This window comes from Rhamphochromis longiceps, linkage group LG7, assembly GCF_057381845.1.
Source record: "Rhamphochromis longiceps isolate RC_006_pf linkage group LG7, R_longiceps_female_GT1.1, whole genome shotgun sequence".
In the NCBI taxonomy this organism is placed as follows: Eukaryota; Metazoa; Chordata; class Actinopteri; order Cichliformes; family Cichlidae; genus Rhamphochromis; species Rhamphochromis longiceps.
Window position 1 is genome coordinate 63335474 of NC_140563.1, and position 22014 is coordinate 63357487.

The 22014-nt window shown below is 42.3% G+C and overlaps 1 protein-coding gene across 1 annotated transcript in view; it reads left to right on the forward strand.

Annotated features, from left to right (window-relative positions):
- Positions 1–5172: 5172 nt before the first annotated feature.
- sez6l (seizure related 6 homolog (mouse)-like) overlaps positions 5173–22014 on the forward strand; it is a 113732-nt gene continuing 96890 nt past the window's right edge. The window contains exon 1 of the mRNA XM_085414780.1: positions 5173–5350. Within this exon, the coding sequence (XP_085270906.1) occupies positions 5254–5350 (97 nt within the window). The 5' untranslated portion in view covers positions 5173–5253. The remainder of the gene's footprint in view (positions 5351–22014) is intronic.

The window sequence follows — 22014 nt, forward strand, 5'->3', positions numbered from 1 at the left end:
TGAATTTTCAAATATTTCCCAATATTATTTAGAGATGACCCTTTTGCAGGCAACACTCCTGTTGCCGTGACAACCACCTCTTGTCCTTCAGTCAAATAAAAGTTACTTTTTTTGAGCTGAGTACTAAATCAGATAAAAAGTCTGAGAGATTAGATAGAAAGTCTAAGTAAGGCCCAAGTAGACAACAGATAACAACAAATAAAACTAGGTTTTGAATTTCCAAGTTCTCCTGCTAGGGAAAACAAGCTAAGCATCAAGCTTTCAAATGAATTAAAACTCTGTCTGGGTCTTTGGTTGGAGCTGGAATGGGATATTGCTGTCGCTCGGCCTGTGCTTCGAGAATTCTGAGAATTAGTGTGACTGGGGCTTTTGATTAATTTAAACTAACATATTTATCCTGATGTAACTAGGTTTCTGTAAAGCAAAGTAAATCAGTTTATTGATCAATTATGAATCAATTATTATTCAATAGGTGGGAATGTGAGTGCAAGGAAGCACGGTATCTTGCACTTTCCCTAGCACTTGAATGCAGGCTACATTTGTGGATCTGTGCAAAGCTGACAGCATGAGGACGTTTCAAGAGCCCAAGTACTGTAGACTGCTGCAAAAGTGCAGGTTTGTTTCTTCCTGTTCACAGGAAGGAGGCACCACAGAAAACATCAATTAACTTTTGACTTTGTGGTAACTGCATCTTGAAGTGTCAGAAGCTCAAAGTAACAAGCAAAAAATCATTAGGTGCTTCTGTTAAATCTTCCATGATACTAGAAACCAACCCTGAAACTCAGATGGACACACCTGTCTGTTTGAAGGGATCATTTTAAAAGTTTTTATCACCAAATTATTACTCACATTTTCTCATGCATGACAATGTGAAAGAGGGACTGAGAGAAGATTTTGGCCTCAGTCTGTAATTATCTATAGTTAGTTATTGTGTTCCCCCCCCCCCAGCAGACTGTCTGTCCAGCTGTGTAGCAGGCAAGGGAGGCTCAGCTCCAGGACTTTGAAACAAGAGCAAAAAAAAGAGGCAGCTTTGTTGCTGTAACTTAGAAAACTAAAAGAAAAGCTATGAACTAGGGAACTGCAAATCTTGGAAACTAGAAAACTAAAGGAAAGACTAGGAACACACGAAAGACAGGACTCACAAGAAATGCAGGAACACGGCGTGAGTGAACAACACATCCTTAAACAAAGGGACATGCAGACAATATATACACACCAGGTATTTAGGAAGCTGGGAAACACCAGGGAATGCAGCTGAATGAAATAAGACTAACAAGACAGGGAGAAGCAAAACTAGACAATACACCGATGTTGACCAAGCCTATGAGCTAAACTTGAGGGCTGAAGCTGAAAATTGAGGATGGAACTGCTCAGGAGGCAGGCAACAGGTGGAGCCCGAGGGTCCTGCTCTGCCTGCTCCTGAGTGATACTCTTCCATAATAGTGGGTCACCTAGAAGACTGCCTGAGGAGTCCGGTCTCCTTTATTGACGCATGTTGCCTGCCTTTTAAGATGGGATATTTGCCTGAGCATTATTTAAACCAAATTAGTGATTCCTGCTCCAATGTGGAAATCTGCTTCCTGTTATGCCATGAAAGATTAGTAACTCATCTTCTCCTTGGTTCAGATGTTCTGGCTTTTCCATGCAAGACAGTCACTTGTGGTCTAAAGCTCTGGAGACATTGTTGGACTTACCTTTCCTTGGATTTTACAGAGACTTTGTATCAAGCTCTGCTTGAAGACTCTTTAAAATAGTACTACTTTTACCTGCATTGTAAATGAAACCACAGAATTAGCCCTCCAAGGCTTGCATTTGAGTCCGGCCAGACTGATTGGTCCTGACAATTGATACATTTTGTTTTTCCATAAAGATGCAAGTAGAGATGGTGAAGATGGACAAGTTTAAATACTTTGGGATAACCACCCACAGACAATGCACAAGAAAGGTGAAGAAGAGAATGCAGGCCAGGTGCAGTGGATGGAGAAGAGTGTATTTGTGACAGAAGGGTAGCAGCAAGGGCGAAAAAGGTTTACAAGATGGTAGTGAGATCTGCTATGATGCAAGTGTGACCAAGTGGTCGGTGGGGTTAGATAAAAACAACAATGTCAACTAGTGGAAATATACATTTAAGAAAAATAGATAAAAACAAATAAAAGGCCACACAGATTCAAGGATGCACACCGAGGCAGGTTGGCTCCAATATTAATACAGTTTTATTTATGCTGATAAAAATAAAACATTAAGAAAATACTGAATGTAGCGTCGTAGTTGACAGTGTCCTAAAAGTACAATAAAACAACCATGGAACCGGGACTTGACAGCAGCCGTGGACCCAAACGAAAACCGCACGAAAAGAAAATCACTACAGCCGGCACCCAGTGCTGTACAAAGTGTGAAACCACCACCTAAGGTCCCAGGGCCACTGGCATGTCCTAAAACTAAAACTTCAATCTTTAATAGCCTAATATAAACGCGCGCGCGCACACACACACCCCAACTGGTAGGCTTACACCCCACGAGTCAAGCCACAGCGTGTGCTGGTTGTAATTGTCCAAGCCTCGATCACAGGCCGGTCTGGCTCCCCACAGACTGGAATCGGCAACTGAGGTGGATTAAAGTTCTCAGCACGACACTCAGGCAGAGGATCGCTCTAGCCCGATCACAGAGGGGTGGGTGCAAGCAGCAGGTCAGAATAAAATTTAATAAAATCAGGCGAACCAAAAAAAGAAAAGAAAAAGTAAGCCCACTTAATAAAAACAGTTCCACGAAAATAAAAGACGACACCAGACAAGACAGCAGCTCCACCGAGGAGGAGCCCTCACAACAGCGGCTTCCAATTAAGGTCGGGCGGTTCGCCACGGAGAGGTCAAGGCAGCAATCAAACCCTAAAACAAAGGATAAATGTAACTTTAGCCTCCTGTAATTGTGAATGCTTATAGTTTGAGCAGCTTAACCCAGGACCGGAGGCGCTATCCTGCACTACCAGAGAACTCGGGCACCTCTCTCCGCAACGCTGGAGTGAAACAGAAACGGTGTTCTGGGAATCCATCCTACCTGACAAACCATACTACCCGTTGTTTCTGCGCATGCGCACAACACGAGATCAAGTGGCGAACCGTACTGCCTTTGTGAATATTAGCCAGAAAAATACTCTAACGGGTAAAATGAAGTGGCAAACCGTCCTGGCTTTATAATTATGAGCTACAAACATATTCTGATGGGCAAAGTTAAGTGGCAAATGGATACGCAGGTGGATTCACAATTAACCTAGTTGCGTAGCCCAGAGCGAGCGCAGGAGAGAGCGAGGGCGGTAGAGCGAGCGAGGGAGAGAGAAAAGGAGAAAGGCGAGTAGCCCATCCGGCTACATAAGGTTTAGAAACAGTGGCACTGATGAAAAGACAGGAGGCTGAGCTGGAGTGAAAGACGCAGATGATTGGCTTGGAAAACATTGAGCGGTCTCCATAGCCAACATATGGAAAAATGAAGCTAAAAGGAGAAGTTTCCATGTATTTTCCATATTTTCCTCCTGTGTTTTCTCTGACTGCGTCTTACTATCTGTGCGAATCTGTTCAGTTCGTTCCTCTGTTAATTTGAAACTTTGGTCCTCATTGGCTGTCTTATTTTTTCTTTACTTTGTTCTTCTTCCTGTTAAGTGTTGATTGTCTTTAGTCTGCCTGTTCTCAGTGTTTTGGGGACTTGTTGTGTAAAGACTCTAAAAAGACTCTTTGAATTTAACCTATTCACTGGGAGCTTTTCTTCAACAAGCTGACTGCTGTCTGTCTGATTATCTGTTTAATTTCCCCATTCATACATTTGATAACAAAACACATACCAGAATGCTGTATACCTTGATATTGTAGAGTTATTATCAGTTTATAACAAAATGTACAGCTGAGCCTTTATAACAGTCCCCCTGTGGAAAGTAAGGGAGCTGCAAATTGTTAACTAGTTCATCTTCACTGAAATATTTATGGTACATTACAGTAGCAAAAACAGTTGAAATTAAATTAATCTGTACGTCACTTTAGACATAAAACACACTTATCAGTAAACAATCATTTATCAGTTGCACAGATCGACAAAAATGTATTTCATGTCGTGTTGAAGATGATCTAAATATCTAAAGGATGATGAGTGTTAAAAGGGAGGCAACATTTTGAAATGTGTAATACATGTTTAAAATGTAAATATTTAACCTTTACATCTTTTTCATTGCAAATCACCAAACTCAGTCTTTCTGGGTCTGACTAATATCACACGTTCCTAATTAAACCCTCTAATCACCATTAGTTTGATCCATATTATTTATCTTCAGCTGTCCGAGTTTCCTGTCTTTCAGGTCACAGCTAATTATCAGATGTTATATCATTCATTTTTTCCATTACCAGGCATTACTCTTATTACTCCAGGTCGATTGAACTAACTTTCCAATCTCAACTCAGAGTTTGTTAAATCTGTTTTCTGTACCAGGTCCACTTTCCTGTTCTAGGTCTCACACGTTACTTTTTTCCCTGATGGCTCTTGGTATTGTGGATTTCTATGCTTTCTTGCTTTTACGACTTGAAACTTTCTGTATTTTATTTCAGAGCCAATGTGCTCAGAATATATTATAATATTTGATGCATATAATACCCTGAAGGACCCAACCTGGGAGTATATAAAATCAATATTATTTTCCAGCCTTCCTTCTGTCCTAGAGCTCCCTCTAAAGCGTTGGATTGCAGTGGCTACAACAATAGTGCCAACCTGAGGTGAAATGAATCCTCAGTGGGCCTTCCACCTCCATGACTCCTCCATTCACCCCACCAATTTTCCAATTCATCCAGAAAATTTGCGCTACCTGGAACAACGTTATTTTGCCCCTCTCTCTCTCTCTCTCCGTTATGTAAGTGTGCCCTTATCTTGCTGCAGCCTACTGTCAGCTTGACACAAATACAGACCGTCACTCTCTGAGCAAAAGTTTCATTATCATTAAGGTCGGGCTGCGTGTGTGGAGGAGGTGGGCGGGTGAGAGGGAGAGAGAGAGGACTGAGGAGTCCGTGGAGAAGCGGCCGGGAGGGTGGAGAGGCAGATCTCAGGCAGAAAGCAGGAGGCGCTGCTTGCAGCCAGTCAGAAAGATGCTGCTCTGACATGCGGACCCCCAACGATCTTGACCGCGACACTACGCTTCTACGTGCCCGCCTGACCACAGATAAACCAGCTGACACTCTTTTCTTCTCTTGAGTCTCTCTTCTCTGCACTGGGTTTGTTGCCATGCCGCCGGCCGCCTGCTCGGTCGATTACCGACTCCGCTGCATGTTGCCCGCGGTGCTGTGGATCGGGCTGCTGTGGAGCAGCGTCTCAACAGCAGGTATGCGTTTGATTTCTCGTGCGAAACCAGAGTGATGTCTGATTCTGCGCGTTTCTGCGCTCTCTGTCCTTCTGCGTCTTGGTTCGCATCCAAGTGGAATGACAGAGGCGCCAGTTGAGTTTTTATGCACCGCAAAAACACCTCGTCTCCGGGCATCCCTCTGCTCCTCTCAGACACCTCCTCTCGCGCGACTCGCAGTAGGGCAGGGAGAGGAGCGAGTCTGAAGCAGCGTCTCGCTGTTTACTGCGCCAGCAGCTCCAACCACTTTGGCACAGCAGTACGGGCTGCACATGCAGCCTCAAATCCTCCGTGTGGACACGAGTCCATTCGTGTGCGTGGGAGCCACGATCAGGCACGAGTGGATGCAGAGACAAAGAAAAATATTGAAATCACCAGTCAGCCAGCTCCGCAGTTAATTGGGAGAGGGGATTCCTCGAGTCTGAGCATCAGCATGCAAATTAGAAAGCAGGCTGACACTAAGTGAGGAACAAAGTTGATGTCTCAAACACTATCTATCTATCTATCTATCTATCTATCTATCTATCTATCTATCTATCTATCTATCTATCTATCTATCTATCTATCTATCTATCTATCTATCTATCTATCTATCTATCTATCTATCTATCGAAAAGTTAGCGTTCTAATCCCTGATATTTTTTGGGACCCTTCTTTCACTTAGAAATAAGTCTTCTGTGTAGGCCACTTCTTATTTTTCACCATAGTGGTGACCTTATGAAGAAAAAAAAATACTCAAAGAAAAGAAAATGGTGGTGAATGGATGGTTTGCCTTGGTTGAAACTAGCTGGCAGCTCATAGCTTTCCCATTTTGACCTTTTAACTACCATCATTTCAGACCATTGAAATGGTGGCACCATCGGTGAAAGCCCCATGTTTAGCTAAACCTCTTATCCTGGCCTAAAGATGTTGTTGTTCCTAAAACCAACAGCATGGAAAATGCTCATGCCATGTTTCCTGCTTCTAATTTAGGTGACATTCAGTGAAATCTTTATGGACGAAGGTTACAATAGGTGGGTTGCAAGGAAAAAGAAAATTCTTAAATGAATAGGAATTACCTGAATCATTCCACTCCTTCAGTGAAATGATCCAGAACATTTGTCCCTTTGGGAAAGGGTCACTGTAAATCAAATTGTTGTGAATGATCATCTTCAGATGAGACTGTTTTCTACAGTGATGACAATAACCTGATCTGTAGAGAAGGAGAGCTTACTGAACATTTAGAGGACAAAAAAGTGAGAAACCTGTGCTATTTGCTTTACAGTCATTTCATCTTTACTTGCTGAACACCTAAAGGAGATTTTGTGTTAAACAGCATTTGTTGCAGCCTCATCAATTGCAAAGGGCACTGAAGCTGTTGTGACAGCATGTGGTTGTCTAACGTGTTTGAACATGTTTATGTTGCATTTTCCTTTCATTTTTCTGTGTATGTGGTCATTCGGGTTAAAACGGTAGCTTTTAAATGTATTCAGATTCAGCATTTATCTCTCTTTATTGTGCCCTCTGTTGCAAGTGGTGGAGTCTGTTATTCCTGCACTGGGTTCAAATAAAATCAGAATGATAATCCTTTAACTGTCATTAAACATCAGACGTTCAACGAAATATAGAAGCAGCTACCTGGTAGCAGCATTTAGAATAAAAAAATAATAAAAACAAAGAAATAGCTAACAAAAACAAATCTAAAAATACCAGCTATAAAACTGTGCAAATGTACAAGGTATATACAAATGTGCAAGGTTGGTCTCAAGTATTGCACTTGTCTTGTGTGGTAGTGATGTGTATGTTTATGTGTGAGTGTGTGTTACTGTATGTGTGCATATGTGTGTGTGTGTTGTATGTGTGAGAGGTACTGATGTGTGACTTTAAGTGGGGCGTGTGTTCATGGTCCTGGTTTGGATTAACCTGTAGAATCTCCTAAAGGCCTACAGGTCGAACAGGTGGGATGCAAGATGTAGGATGGGTGGAGTCTCTCAGCTCTGTTCAGGCAGTGGGATGTGTAGATGTCTGCAACAGAGGGGAGGGCGTAGCCGATGATCTTCTGTGCAGTATTGACTACTCTCTGGAGCGTCTTCCGCTCAGCCTGGGTGCAATGTGTGAACCACACTGTGATACACTATAGCGAGTGGTAGAAGGTCAGCAGCTTCTCACAGATGTTGTTCCTTCTGAGCACTCTCGGGTAGTGCGCTTTGGGGTCTTTAGGGACTAGTAAAGCGCTATATAAATACAGGCCATTTACCATTTACCATAGTGCAGATGCTGCTGTGACTTCCTGATGATGGTGGAGGTGTTTGCATTCCAGGAGAGGTCAGCTTATGTAGCGTGGAGGCAGGTCTACTCTGTGCCTCCTACAGTCCAGGATCATCTCCTTTGGCCTTGTGTTGTTTACAGCCAGATTGTTTACTGAACACCACACAGACATATTCAGCACCTCATATCCTGTACTGTGATGGGGTTTCAGAGCCCATCACAGTCTCTGCTATGCAGATGACACACAACTTTATCTATCATGAAGCCAAATAACACACAGCAATTGGTTTAACTGCATCCAGGTCTTTATAAAGACATGAAGAACTGAATGACATCTAATTTTCTGCTTCTAAATTCAGATCAAACTGACGTTATTGTACTTGGCCCTTGAAATTTTAGAAATATACTCTGCCATCCTGATTGTTACTCTAGATTCCTACTCTGGATGGCATTACCTTGGCCTCCAGTAATACTGTGAGGAACCTTGGAGTAATTCTGATCAGGATATGTCCTTCAATGCTCATATTAAACAAATATGACTGCTTTCTTCCATTTGTGCAACATCTCTAAAGTTAGAAATATCCTGTCTCAGAGTGACGCTGAAAAACTAGTTCATACCTTTATTACTTCCAGGCTGGACTATTGTAATTCATTATTATCAGGATGTCTTAAAAACTCCCTGAAAAGCCTTCAGTTAAACCAAAATGCTGCAGCAAGAGTCCTGACAGGGACTAGAAAGAGAGAGCATATTTCTCTAATCTTGGCTTCCCTTCATCGGCTTCCTGTTAAATGCAGAATTGAATCAAAATCCTGCTCCTCACATGCAAGGTCTTGACTAATCAGGGCCCATCTTATCTTAATGACCTTGTAGTACCATATCACTCCATTAGAGCACTTTGCTCTCGAACTGCGGGCTTACTTGTTGTTCCAAGAGTATTTAAAAGTAGAATTGGAGGGAGAGCCTTCAGTTTTCAGGCCCCTCTTCTATGGAACCAGCTTCCAGTTTGGATTCGGGAGACAGACATCATCTCTACTTTTAAGATTAGGCTTAAAACTTTCCTTTTTGCTAAAGCATGTAGTTAGGGCTGGATCACGTGACCCTGAATGCCCCCTTAGTTATGCTCCAATAGGTGTAGGCTGCTGAGGGATTCCCATCCTATGATGCACTCAGTATTTTTTCTTCAGTCTCCTTTCTCACTCACTGTGTGTTAATAGACCTCTCTGCACTGAATCATACTTGTTATTAATCCCTTGCTCTCTTTCACAACATGTCTTTTATCCTGCTTCCTTCTCTCACCCCAACCAGTCGCAGCAGATGGCCGCCCCTCCCTGAGCCTGGTTCTGCCAAAGATTTCTTCCTGTTAAAAGGGAGTTTTTTCCTTCCCACTGTCGCCAAATGGCTTGCTCATAGGGGGTCATATGATTGTTGGGTTTTTCTCTGTATGTACTATTGTAGGGTCTACCTTACAATATAAAGTCCCTTGAGGCGACTGTTGTTGACATTTGGCGCTGTATACATAAAATCGAATTGAATTGAATCCCTGTATGCAGATTAGGGTTAGGGTAGTGTAGAACAGTGAGCTCAAAACACACACTTGTGGGGAGCCAGTTTTGAGTGTTCAAGTAAAGGAGAGGTGAGGAACGAGTTTGACAGTCTGTGGGCAGTTGGTGAGGAAGTTGAGGATCAAGGAGTAAGTGAGAGCCGGGACAGGTCAGACAGTTTCCTCACCAGGATGTTGGGGATGATTGTGTTAAAGGTTGAGCTGTAGCTATTTTGTCCTCACTTGACCTATTTGCTGTATAGGCAAACTGGTGGGGGTCTCCATAGGGAAGGTTATTCATGGTGGAATGGCTTTGAATGAAATGTTCCAGGTGCTTAGTGATGACAGGTGTGAGTGGAATTGAGTTCAAGTCGTTCAGGCTTAATAGCGGTGTTGATAGCTGACCAGACAGTAGAAGCTTCAGCTTTGCTAATTTGTGTCTCCCATATGGAGCGTTTGACTGTCGCTGCTTTTGGAGTATTTCAATGATCTGAAAATCATATCACTGGCTGTGTGGTAGAGACCACCCAAGAGCTTTGTGCTTCAGCTTAAATGAGCGAAACGTTGCTATTTTATTAGTCTTAGTCTTGAGTTAGCTTATACATGTGTTTGGAGGTAGCTTGCCAACCTTTATTATTTGAACCGTTCAGTGTTCCACCCTGTGCTCTAAATAGATCACTTCTTTAGAGTCTAGATTGGGTCAGCCCTAGGGGTGGGCGATATAAACGATATACGATAGAAACTATATAAAATTGGCCAACGATAGAGATTTTGACTATACCGCTCCATCGCGATAGCGCATGTTGATGATGTCATCAAGCTGCGCCTGTTTTGGTCGAAAGCATCGCATTGGCTACAACAATTATCATCTGCAAATTATGCTGAGAGTCATAGCAAAGAGATGAAGCACTTTTGAAATATGGGGAAAGCCAAAAACTGCGGTTCCTCCACTTCCGTAACATTGATTCATTAATGTTGAATTCTCTCACAGCTGCTCTATGTTGCAGTATATTAATAACTAACCTTGTATTGTGGACGAATGATCTCAGTTGTTCTCCTGACTGAAGTTTGGCCCGTGTATAGCATCCTGCTATGCGATTGCATTTGTCCCTGACCACCAGAAACCCTCACGTTAACTTTTATTGAGTGGGAAAAAAAGTTGTTGTTCATCCTCCAGCTTCACTGTGCTAATGTTATGCTAACATAGCTGTGTAGCTAGCAATCACGTAATACAACATTATATACCAGGTAGTCCAACTTCAGTGACCCTGCAAATGCCACTGCTGTTTAGTTTTCTGTCTTCATTATTTTGGAAGTGGTAGCAGAGCTGTACGTTTTAATTAGTTTCAAAAATCTCTCAGTCAGAACATGGTATGTGATGTTTAGGTGGAAACTAGCGAGCTAACTTCCTGTTAACTTCTAACTCCGTTAAATTTAATAACTTCTGTTTTCATGGATGCCTGGATGTTAAACTTAATTGTTACACCTGGTAAAGCAGCAACGCTGATGATTTTATTAAATATTAAAGAATTTAGACCGTCTTTAACTCTCAGTGTTCGTTTGACTTTGGGGATGGAGTTTTGGACCCAGATTACTCTGCGAAGCTCCTCACTACGGCAGCCGTAATGCTCTGACAATCCATCAAGCAGTGCAGCTTACCAAAGTTGTACTAAAACATTTTTTAACAGATTTCTGCACGCCAAAATCGGTTCGAGGTCAGTAAGGACAACCAAAATTCATACATAAGGCACACTCTCGATTTTTGAGAAAATTAAAGGATTTTAAGTGTGCCTTATAGTGTGGAAAATACGTTATACAGAAGAAAAGAATATATCGCAATATATATCGTTACCGCACATGCTTTAAATTATATCGTGATATGAATTTTAGGCCATATCGCCCAGCCCTAGTCAGCCCCTAAGCTAATGTCGAATTCTCACACAAATAGCAACACCCATCTTTTATATACCGTCTGTGGTGCAGTTCTTGAATTCACAAACATTAACATTAGAGTCTTTCTTCTTGCATGCAGAGGAGGATAGAAGCAATGTTGCTTTTAGCCCTAAACTCAGCAACCATCCATTGGAGTTGTAGAGACTGGATCCCTTATAAAAACCTGCAGGCAGATGGTTTTGACTTCTTCAGTGATTTCTCAGCACGCTTCAATCATCTTGCTAATCCTTGTCTGTCTTTTCTTCCCCTGTATTCTTGTACATTTGTTCAATTTGTGAGCGTGCCCCACCACCCCGACACACACACACACACACACACACACACACACACACACACACACACACACACACACACACACACACACACACACACACACACACACACACGTATCATGCACTGCATCATTGGTTTTTCTCACTGTTGGTGTATGTGTTTAATGAGCTTCCCCAGCAGAGATGTAGTGTTACAGAGCCGGCTCGTGATTGTGCGGTTATGTGTTAGTGTACGTACTAGTGTTTTTTAATGCGGATTGTGCCTGCAAATGAAGATAGACTGGATCATTGCGTGGTCTCATTTCTCAGGGTAAGAGTGATAATCTGCTAGAAAGAAAGCTTGACAACTGAGTAGAGATTCCAGAGCTCCAGCTGGGAAGCAAAACCAATTGCAGCTTGAATCCAGAGTGCAAAACAGAGATTTTTATTGACCCACACTGACAGTGTTTTTCTTGTAAAAATATCAATGAGGCATACCCGCTTCATTTAAAAAATATAGATCTTCTCTCCTCAAAAGAGCATCCATCTTGTAAGCCGCTTTTCTCCTCTACTCTCATCACAGCGCCTCTCCAACTTCCTTTCCCCAGTCTTCGTTCACTTGGCTTCTTTCTCTTCTTTTTTCTTTTCCCATTACTTGAGTGAAGAAAAAAAAAATGGAACCAGGAGGCAGACAGAGGAAATTGTTTCTTCTGGTTGAATACACCCAGGCTTATTATGCAACAAGATCCTCAGGCACCAAACTTTAGAAAATATTGTGCCAAGTTAGCATCACAAAAAGAAACCAAATGAGAGGAAGTAAGGCTAAAGAGTAATGAACCAAGTTGAGAAATAAGAGCAGCAGAGAATATTAACTAGTAGAAAAGTAATATCTCGATTTCTGTATATGTCCACACCACATGTATACTTACAGACATTAAAATGGTTATTTTACACACTTACACACACCTGCGTAACCTAACATCACATTGATCCTATAAGCTGTACTTTAATTACAAATTTTTATACCACTAAACATGAGTGAAATTAGTTGGTGGGACAGAGGAGGGACAGGGACAGGGTGAGATAGAAGCAGGAGATCCACGGTGGTGACTCCTAAATGCGGCAGCTGAAAAAAGAAGAAAAGATCTCACATCAGTTTAGACCAAAAAACTGAAAACATTAATGTTATAAAACTGATTAGATTAGAATTAGGTTAGAATTCAGGATTTTGAGTAGTTTGGTTATGGTATGAGTGAAACAAAAATATTTTTCAATATTTTTTCATCTAAATACCTGAAAAAACCTGGACTAAAGAGTAAAATAATCAGCAGCTGGATTCAGAGTGGAGCAAATGCTATCAAACACTCTGAAGTGTAAAAACTGAAAAGGAGAACGTGCCAGTAAGGGGGATAATGACTTTGGAAACCTTTCATGTATAATATGAGGATTTTCAAGAGAAATGTTTTTTTTTCTTTTTATCTTTAATCAAAAAATATAATAAAAGCTGTTTTTGAGACTCTGTTATCAAAGTGGCATGAAATTAAGATCATGTAACAATAATGTAACATAATATGTAACATAACAGTAATGTAATTCAGATTTGGTGACAGTGTTACGCCAGTAAAGCTTTTGTGATGATACCTGTGGAACATCAGTCACTGTTTATATTGTTGCAGTGTGAAACACTTTCATAGTTGCAGAGTTTGATGTTGGCTGTAAATATTGAGCTTTACTAATTTTAGCAGAGCTCATTTCAAGCGTTTTTGTGCTGTATTTGATTCAGAGAAGAATTACAGCATTAGTGGTGGGAAAAGCAGCTTTACAGAAAATGTTCACACTCTCAGTTTGTTTGTGTGTGTTTTTGTGTTTGTATACTTAAAAGATAGACTGTGTAGTTTATCTATAAATCTTGCAATCTTAACTTTATGTTGCAAAGAGAAACTACCAAGTCAATCATAATCAATAACAAGAAGTTATCAGGCTGTGGACTTGTCAAATTATAAGACATTGTAGAGCCTTTAGCACCACGTATTAATAGATTTAAATATATTATTTAAATATATTATTCAAAACTGTATTTTTGATTCAAAACTTGTGCACCCAATTCTTGTTTTTAAAGTCAATAAAACTGTATGCTGTACAATGTAATTTAATAATTAAAAGCCCCAAATTACCATGGCATTTTATGTATAGTTTACTTTGTGTAATATGCATTACTCAACTGTTAAAGCAGTCTTTTTCAAGGGTGCAATTTTGTCTGTCGCCAGTCTGTCGAAGGGCTAACACATGGAGACAGAAAACCATTCACGCTTACACTCACACCTATGGGCAATTTGGATTAATCAATTAACCTATCCCCACAAACTGCATGTCTTTGGACGGTGGGAGGAAGCCGGAGTACCCGGAGGGAACACACGCAAACACAGGGAGAAAATGCAAACTCCACACAGAAAGACACCAGCCTGATGGTGGAATTGAACCTTTTTAAGCCTTCTTGCTGTGCGGCAACAGTGCTAACCACCGTGCCGCAATTTTGCAATCAGTGTTTTCATAAAAGCCTTTTTTTCATGCATTTACTACTACTGGTAACAACACACACGAGGTTTAAGGCCTGGACAAGTTTAAAAGTTTTTGTCCTCCACAGTGGAAATTGCTGAAAATAAAAGTGGGTATCACTTTAGTCAGCTCCCAATTTTATAAATTCTGCACTCAGCTTTGTAGTCTCCAAAATAATTGAAATGCAGCCAGATGCTGCTCATTTCATATTTTCTCTTGTTTTTTTTACTTTTCCCTGACATCCTTGCATTTAAATCCATCTCCCGTCTCTGTGTGTACCTGGCGTGTACCACTACACTTGCTGTCTTTGAAACTTCTGTCCCCGTTCCTTTTTTCGCATAATGCTATGATCCTAGTCAGTCTTTGCATGTGTGTGCCCATCATAAAAAAGTCGCCATACACACAGCAGGTAAGAAAAAGGAGGTTCTTTTAAGACAGAGACAGGCAGGAAACAACTGCAGAACAGGCAGAGCACAGGTGGGCTTAAGGGGTTTGGCCTTTCATTTCTAGAAGAGCTCCTCAGAATATGAGTCTCTGATTCCCATGATTATACAGATCATTGTGCTGATGCTGTGTTTTCTTATGAACTACATAGCTGCAGAGGTCTGTGGTTGTCCACCCTTTTTGGGACAAAGCCAAAAAAGGTTAAGTTCTTTTAAAGTACAGTGGTCACTCGTTTATCGCGGGAGTTTCATTCTAAATAACCCACGATAGATGAAATCCGCGAAGTAGCCAGCTTTATTTTTTACAATTATTGTAGATGTTTTAAGTCTGTAAAAACCCCTCACTACATACTTTATACACATTTCTCAGACAGGCATGAACATTTTCACAATTCCCTCTCTTGTTTAAACACCCTCAAAGTTCAAACCTTTGTAGAAAAACAAGTCCAGTATTATAGAATGAAACCAAAGATCAAACCCTGTTTTCAGGTCCAGAACATGGTCACAGAGCAGCTGTGAGAGAATTCAACATTAATGAATCAATGGTACGGAAGTAGAGGAAGCAAGAAGAATGAGTTGAGTAAAGTTCGCTTAATGTGCCTAATAATTCAAAAAATACGGTAACTTCTACCTTCCTTTAGCATGTGCAGAAGTCCAACTTTTTGTGCAATGGTTAGCACCTTCCCCTGCCTCTGGGTGCTACCGCAGGAGCCTCTGACGATGCAAAACATTTCATCAACATTGTTGTGCTTGTTGGGGAGAAAACTTACAAACATACAGTAAAGCACTTTAGAGTCACACTGCCAGCGATCGAAGATTTATGTAAATTTTTCAAGCTGAACGTGTTCTGTTCTGTAAAAAAAGAAAAAAAACATGCAAAATTGCACAAAAAAGAAAATCAGCGAAACAGCGAGGCTGCGAAAGGTGAACCGCGTTATAGCAAGGGACCACTGTACAAATAAAATAGGTTAACACATTGATATTAGTATTAACTAACCAATCATTTTATAATAGTTTCATTTTATGGGAATTAACAGTACATATCCTGTGGCAACCCCTGTAGAGAAAATGTTGTATTTTAAGTATTATCTTTTCAGTTGGGAGTGTATCTATATCCCTGTTGGTGTTTGCTGCATCTGGAGTATAAATCCCTCACTAACTGTCTTTTCAGTGAGTCCATTTGCTCATTAGTCCCAAAGTCTCTAAAATATAGTCTGGGCTTCTGCGCAAACTTACAACATCTTATAACAACATCTTAGTGAATTATTAAGATTTGGGGGGACGTTATGTACCTCCTGTGCTGCCCTTCTGCTTCTAACCCAGGCAGTGTTCACATGTAAGGAAGATGCCCAAAGAAGTACCAGGTCTTAGCTGCAGTCATCTCTTCAGCTTGGCACATCTTCTAAGATCTTTATGACACAACTTTTATGAAGGGGTCTGAAAGTGTGTGTGTTTGCTGTTCAGTGTGATTTATTCTGTCTCAGCATCCATGATTATCCTCTCTAGGATGGCTTCAGGATTGCACAGATGCTGCTGACACATCCCTACAATAGAAGCAATTAAGCGAAGCTTAACTTTGTGTGCATCTGTTGTAATCCATGCTGTGTTTGCAGTTGAACTAAACTGTTTTGGGTTGGTTCTGCTTGAGGCTTCTTCTTTTTAGAGCTTTCCTCTTTAAAACTGTTATGGGGTGGAAGTAGTTTTAATGTTGTATTCTGTGTGTTTTAATGGTTTGGTTTTAAGTTGTGGTTTTACGCATGTCTGTGTACAGTTTGCATGCTTTTATTTTGAAGTTTTTAATCTTAATCAAAGAAAATATCCACACCTGCTCACTCTGCATGAAAGATGGGAAATTAGGGCAGACAGGGAGCATTCACAGTACAAAAGTGGCACATGCATGAAGGCAGCAGCACTTCAGCTTGAGCAGCAGCAGGATGAATAGGCAGAATGATGCCAAGAAGATTGGCCTTGAAACTGTTTGTGGAACTGTGGTTGAATATGATGGAGGAGTTGGACCCAGTAGGAAGGCCTTTCCAAGCAAGACATAACCGGTGAAAAGAGTGATTTCTGTGATGGTTGGTGCTAGAGCATCTATTTCAAGACTGTTGCACCTGTACATATATGTATAGGATGGACTTCTAGCTTGGTTTTGTCTTAGTTTTTTTTAATGCCCTTGGTTTGTTTTATTGTAAATAAATTGTTAACTGCTACACTTGAGTTTTTTCTCCTTGGCTATCACTTCCTTTTATTTTTTTCGCTGCTCTCTACCCGATGGAAAAGGACCCCCCTCTTCCTTCTCTCCCTCTCCCTTCTCCTTTTCCCTCTTCTTTACAAAAATGTGTATTAAACTATTTATGAATGGTTGAAAGGCACACAAATGTAAACATAATGAAGTTGTAGATTAGCATTTTTTAAGGAAATGTAACTGTGGTCAGGTTATTTCAGTTTGATAGTTTCCTCTCAAAGGTCAGTACTCTCAAGATGGCCAGTGTCACTTGTTCAAATGGGCACTTAAAAGTTCATAAACGTTGAATACTTTGTGGAAACACTAATCATAGCAATAGAATTAACTGAAGTTCTGTCACAGTTATAAAAAGTAATATTTTTAAGCCTTTAATGTAGAGTCAGTTGCTGTTTGATACTTTAAGATCTAGGATAAGGCATAACTCTCGTTTATGCGTTCCTGCATTTTAATGTTGTTACTGTACCTTACACCGTGTTCTGCATTTCCCCTGTTTTCATTCATCATTAGCTGCAGAGCACTAAGAGGATAGCATGATTCATTGTTGCTTAACTCAACCCAAGCACAGAGAATACACTACGCACGCAGGCAGGCAGGCAGGCAGAAAAAGCTCAGAATTTCTTTTTTCTTTCTGGTCAAATACAAATTGCTGTGTCCATTACTTGAATCAACAAGTTCTCCAATAAAGCACATCCACATTGGAAGGATGGTGTTGTCATAAATACATTTCCATTCAGGAGATTGGAGCGGGAATCTGACACCTTTCCTAGTTAAGTGCGCATGCGCCAACCAGCGTGCAGCCTGTTACAGTCGCTCCTGCTTTTCTCTTAGTTTAGCTCTTTTTTCTTACGTATTCTTTTTTTTTTCTGACTTGTATTTTCCTCCGTTTTCTATCTCTTACTCAATCATGTGGATTGAGAGAGTTTTTGTTCTTCTGGTGGCCGTGGAACTGTTACTTTTATCATGGAACGGGACCGCGGCACATCTCCTACACGCACGGACTGTTTACTCCAGAGATCAGCTGATCGCCCTGATGCCGGCCGGCTCGCTGGCCAGGCCCGCAGAAGTGCCCGCAGAAGTACCAGCTGAAATTTGGAGGAAAACACATCGGGGATGCAGAGGTCAAGGACAGAAGAGAAGAAAAAAGGTGACGGTGAGACAGCGGAGGCTCGAAGCGAGGAGGAGGTTTAAACCGTGTCTGCCGTCTATCGTGATGGGAAATGTGCGATCGTTGGCAAGTAAAATCGACGAGCTCTCAGCACTGGTACGGAGTCAGAGGGAATACCGAGAGTGTAGCCTGATGTGTTTCACCGAATCATGGCTGCACCAGGTCATTCCCGATGAGAATGCTTCCGTGGAAGGCTTCCACACTGTTCGGGCGGACAGGGACAGCATCGCTAGCGGTAAGCGTAAAGGAGGTGGGCTTGCTGTTTTAGTTAACAACCGGTGGTGTAACCCTGCCAACATAACAATCAAAGAAAGGATTTGTTGCCCGGACACTGAACTGTGTGCTGTTGGACTCAGGCCGTATTATTTACCCAGGGAATTCTCTCACGTCATCTTGGTGGCTGTTTATGTTCCCCCCTCTGCTAACCCCACAGCTGCATGTGACACTATCCACTCTGCCATAGCTCGGCTACAGACTCAGCACCCGAGTGCCTTTATTGTGATCTCGGGTGACTTCAACCATGTATCACTGGACAATACACTACCAACATTCAAACAATATGTGGACTGTCCCACCAGGGGAGAGAAAACTTTAGACTTACTGTATGCTAACGTCAAGGATGCATACAGCTCCTCCTCCCTCCCCCCACTTGGTAGGTCAGATCATAACCTGATTCACCTCACCCCCCGCTATGTGCCAATTGTGAGGAGGGAACCTGTGACCACCAGGACTGTTAGGAGGTGGTCAGAGGAGGCAATAGCGGAACTACAGGGCTGTTTCGAGGTGACCGACTGGGAAACACTCTGTGAGCCTCACGCCGAGGACATCAATGGGCTTACTGAGTGTATCACAGACTACATAACTTTCTGCACCGACTCCATTGTTCCAGCTCAGACTGTTCATTGTTACCCAAATAACAAGCCGTGGGTGACTAAGGACATCAAAGCCCTCCTCAACAACAAGAAGAGGGCTTTCAGAGGGGGCAACAAAGAGGAGGTGAGGAAGATCCAGGTGTTACTAAAGGACAAGATCAGAGAGGCTAAGGACAATTACAGGAGGAAGCTGGAGTGGAAACTCCAGCAGAACAGCATGAGAGAGGTGTGGAGGGGCATGAAGACCATCACTGGATTCAGGCCAACCAACAGCAGGGGAGCTGAGGGAGGTGAGAATAGAGCCGACGAGTTGAATCTGTTTTTCAATAGATTCGACACCACAGTGTCTGCTCCCACCCCCACAACCTCACCTGCAGTCAGCCTGGAATCCAGAGCCACACCACTGTGCCAGCCTCTCTCTTCACATGTTGCCTCCTGTGAGATTCCTGACACCCCTCCCCCACCCATCACCTTCACTCAATACCAGGTTGAGATGCAAATGAGGAGACTTCACTCAGGCAAGTCTGCTGGACCAGACGGAGTGAGTCCCCTTGTCCTCAAGACCTGTGCCCCCCAGCTGTGTGGAGTCTTTCATAAACTGTTTATGCTGAGTCTGAGTCTGCAGAGGGTCCCGGTGATGTGGAAGACATCATGCCTCGTCCCTGTACCAAAGACGCCTCGTCCCAGTGGCCCCCAGGATTACAGGCCCGTGGCACTGACCTCCCACATCATGAAGACCCTGGAAAGGCTCATCCTGGACCAGCTGCGACCCATAGTAAGACCACATCTGGATCCCCTTCAGTTCGCTTATCAGCCTCGTCTCGGAACAGAGGACGCCATCATCTACCTGCTCAATCGTGTCTACACCCATCTGGACCAGCCGGCGAGCACTGTGAGGGTCATGTTTTTTGACTTTTCCAGTGCTTTCAACACCATCAGGCCGACCCTCCTGGGTGATAAGTTAGCAGCGATGCTGGTGGATGCTTCTCTGGTGTCCTGGATTGTTGATTACCTGACATGAAGACCACAATATGTACGTCTCCCACAGTGTGTGTCTGACAAGGTGATTAGCAACACAGGGGCACCACAGGGGACTGTCCTCTCCCCCTTCCTCTTCACCCTCTACACCACAGACTTCAGCCACTGCACAGAGACCTGCCATCTTCAGAAGTTTTCTGATGACTCTGCGGTGGTTGGATGCATCAGCAGGGATGATGAGACAGAGTACCGGGCTGTGGTCGACTCCTTTGTCACGTGGTGTGAGCAGAATCATCTGCAGCTCAACGTGGCAAAGACCAAGGAACTGATCGTGGACTTCAGGAAGACCAGGAAACACTTGACCCCTGTTTCAATCCAGGGGGTCAGTGTTGACATTGTGGAGGACTATAAATACCTTGGAGTACACATTGACAATAAACTGGACTGGGCTAAAAACACCACAGCACTTTACAGGAAGGGCCAGAGTCGTCTGGGTTGGTTCTGCTTGAGGCTTCTTCTTTTTAGAGCTTTCCTCTTTAAAACTGTTATGGGGTGGAAGTAGTTTTAATGTTGTATTCTGTGTGTTTTAATGGTTTGGTTTTAAGTTGTGGTTTTACGCATGTCTGTGTACAGTTTGCATGCTTTTATTTTGAAGTTTTTAATCTTAATCAAAGAAAATATCCACACCTGCTCACTCTGCATGAAAGATGGGAAATTAGGGCAGACAGGGAGCATTCACAGTACAAAAGTGGCACATGCATGAAGGCAGCAGCACTTCAGCTTGAGCAGCAGCAGGATGAATAGGCAGAATGATGCCAAGAAGATTGGCCTTGAAACTGTTTGTGGAACTGTGGTTGAATATGATGGAGGAGTTGGACCCAGTAGGAAGGCCTTTCCAAGCAAGACATAACCGGTGAAAAGAGTGATTTCTGTGATGGTTGGTGCTAGAGCATCTATTTCAAGACTGTTGCACCTGTACATATATGTATAGGATGGACTTCTAGCTTGGTTTTGTCTTAGTTTTTTTTAATGCCCTTGGTTTGTTTTATTGTAAATAAATTGTTAACTGCTACACTTGAGTTTTTTCTCCTTGGCTATCACTTCCTTTTATTTTTTTCGCTGCTCTCTACCCGATGGAAAAGGACCCCCCTCTTCCTTCTCTCCCTCTCCCTTCTCCTTTTCCCTCTTCTTTACAAAAATGTGTATTAAACTATTTATGAATGGTTGAAAGGCACACAAATGTAAACATAATGAAGTTGTAGATTAGCATTTTTTAAGGAAATGTAACTGTGGTCAGGTTATTTCAGTTTGATAGTTTCCTCTCAAAGGTCAGTACTCTCAAGATGGCCAGTGTCACTTGTTCAAATGGGCACTTAAAAGTTCATAAACGTTGAATACTTTGTGGAAACACTAATCATAGCAATAGAATTAACTGAAGTTCTGTCACAGTTATAAAAAGTAATATTTTTAAGCCTTTAATGTAGAGTCAGTTGCTGTTTGATACTTTAAGATCTAGGATAAGGCATAACTCTCGTTTATGCGTTCCTGCATTTTAATGTTGTTACTGTACCTTACACCGTGTTCTGCATTTCCCCTGTTTTCATTCATCATTAGCTGCAGAGCACTAAGAGGATAGCATGATTCATTGTTGCTTAACTCAACCCAAGCACAGAGAATACACTACGCACGCAGGCAGGCAGGCAGAAAAAGCTCAGAATTTCTTTTTTCTTTCTGGTCAAATACAAATTGCTGTGTCCATTACTTGAATCAACAAGTTCTCCAATAAAGCACATCCACATTGGAAGGATGGTGTTGTCATAAATACATTTCCATTCAGGAGATTGGAGCGGGAATCTGACACCTTTCCTAGTTAAGTGCGCATGCGCCAACCAGCGTGCAGCCTGTTACAGTCGCTCCTGCTTTTCTCTTAGTTTAGCTCTTTTTTCTTACGTATTCTTTTTTTTTTCTGACTTGTATTTTCCTCCGTTTTCTATCTCTTACTCAATCATGTGGATTGAGAGAGTTTTTGTTCTTCTGGTGGCCGTGGAACTGTTACTTTTATCATGGAACGGGACCGCGGCACATCTCCTACACGCACGGACTGTTTACTCCAGAGATCAGCTGATCGCCCTGATGCCGGCCGGCTCGCTGGCCAGGCCCGCAGAAGTGCCCGCAGAAGTACCAGCTGAAATTTGGAGGAAAACACATCGGGGATGCAGAGGTCAAGGACAGAAGAGAAGAAAAAAGGTGACGGTGAGACAGCGGAGGCTCGAAGCGAGGAGGAGGTTTAAACCGTGTCTGCCGTCTATCGTGATGGGAAATGTGCGATCGTTGGCAAGTAAAATCGACGAGCTCTCAGCACTGGTACGGAGTCAGAGGGAATACCGAGAGTGTA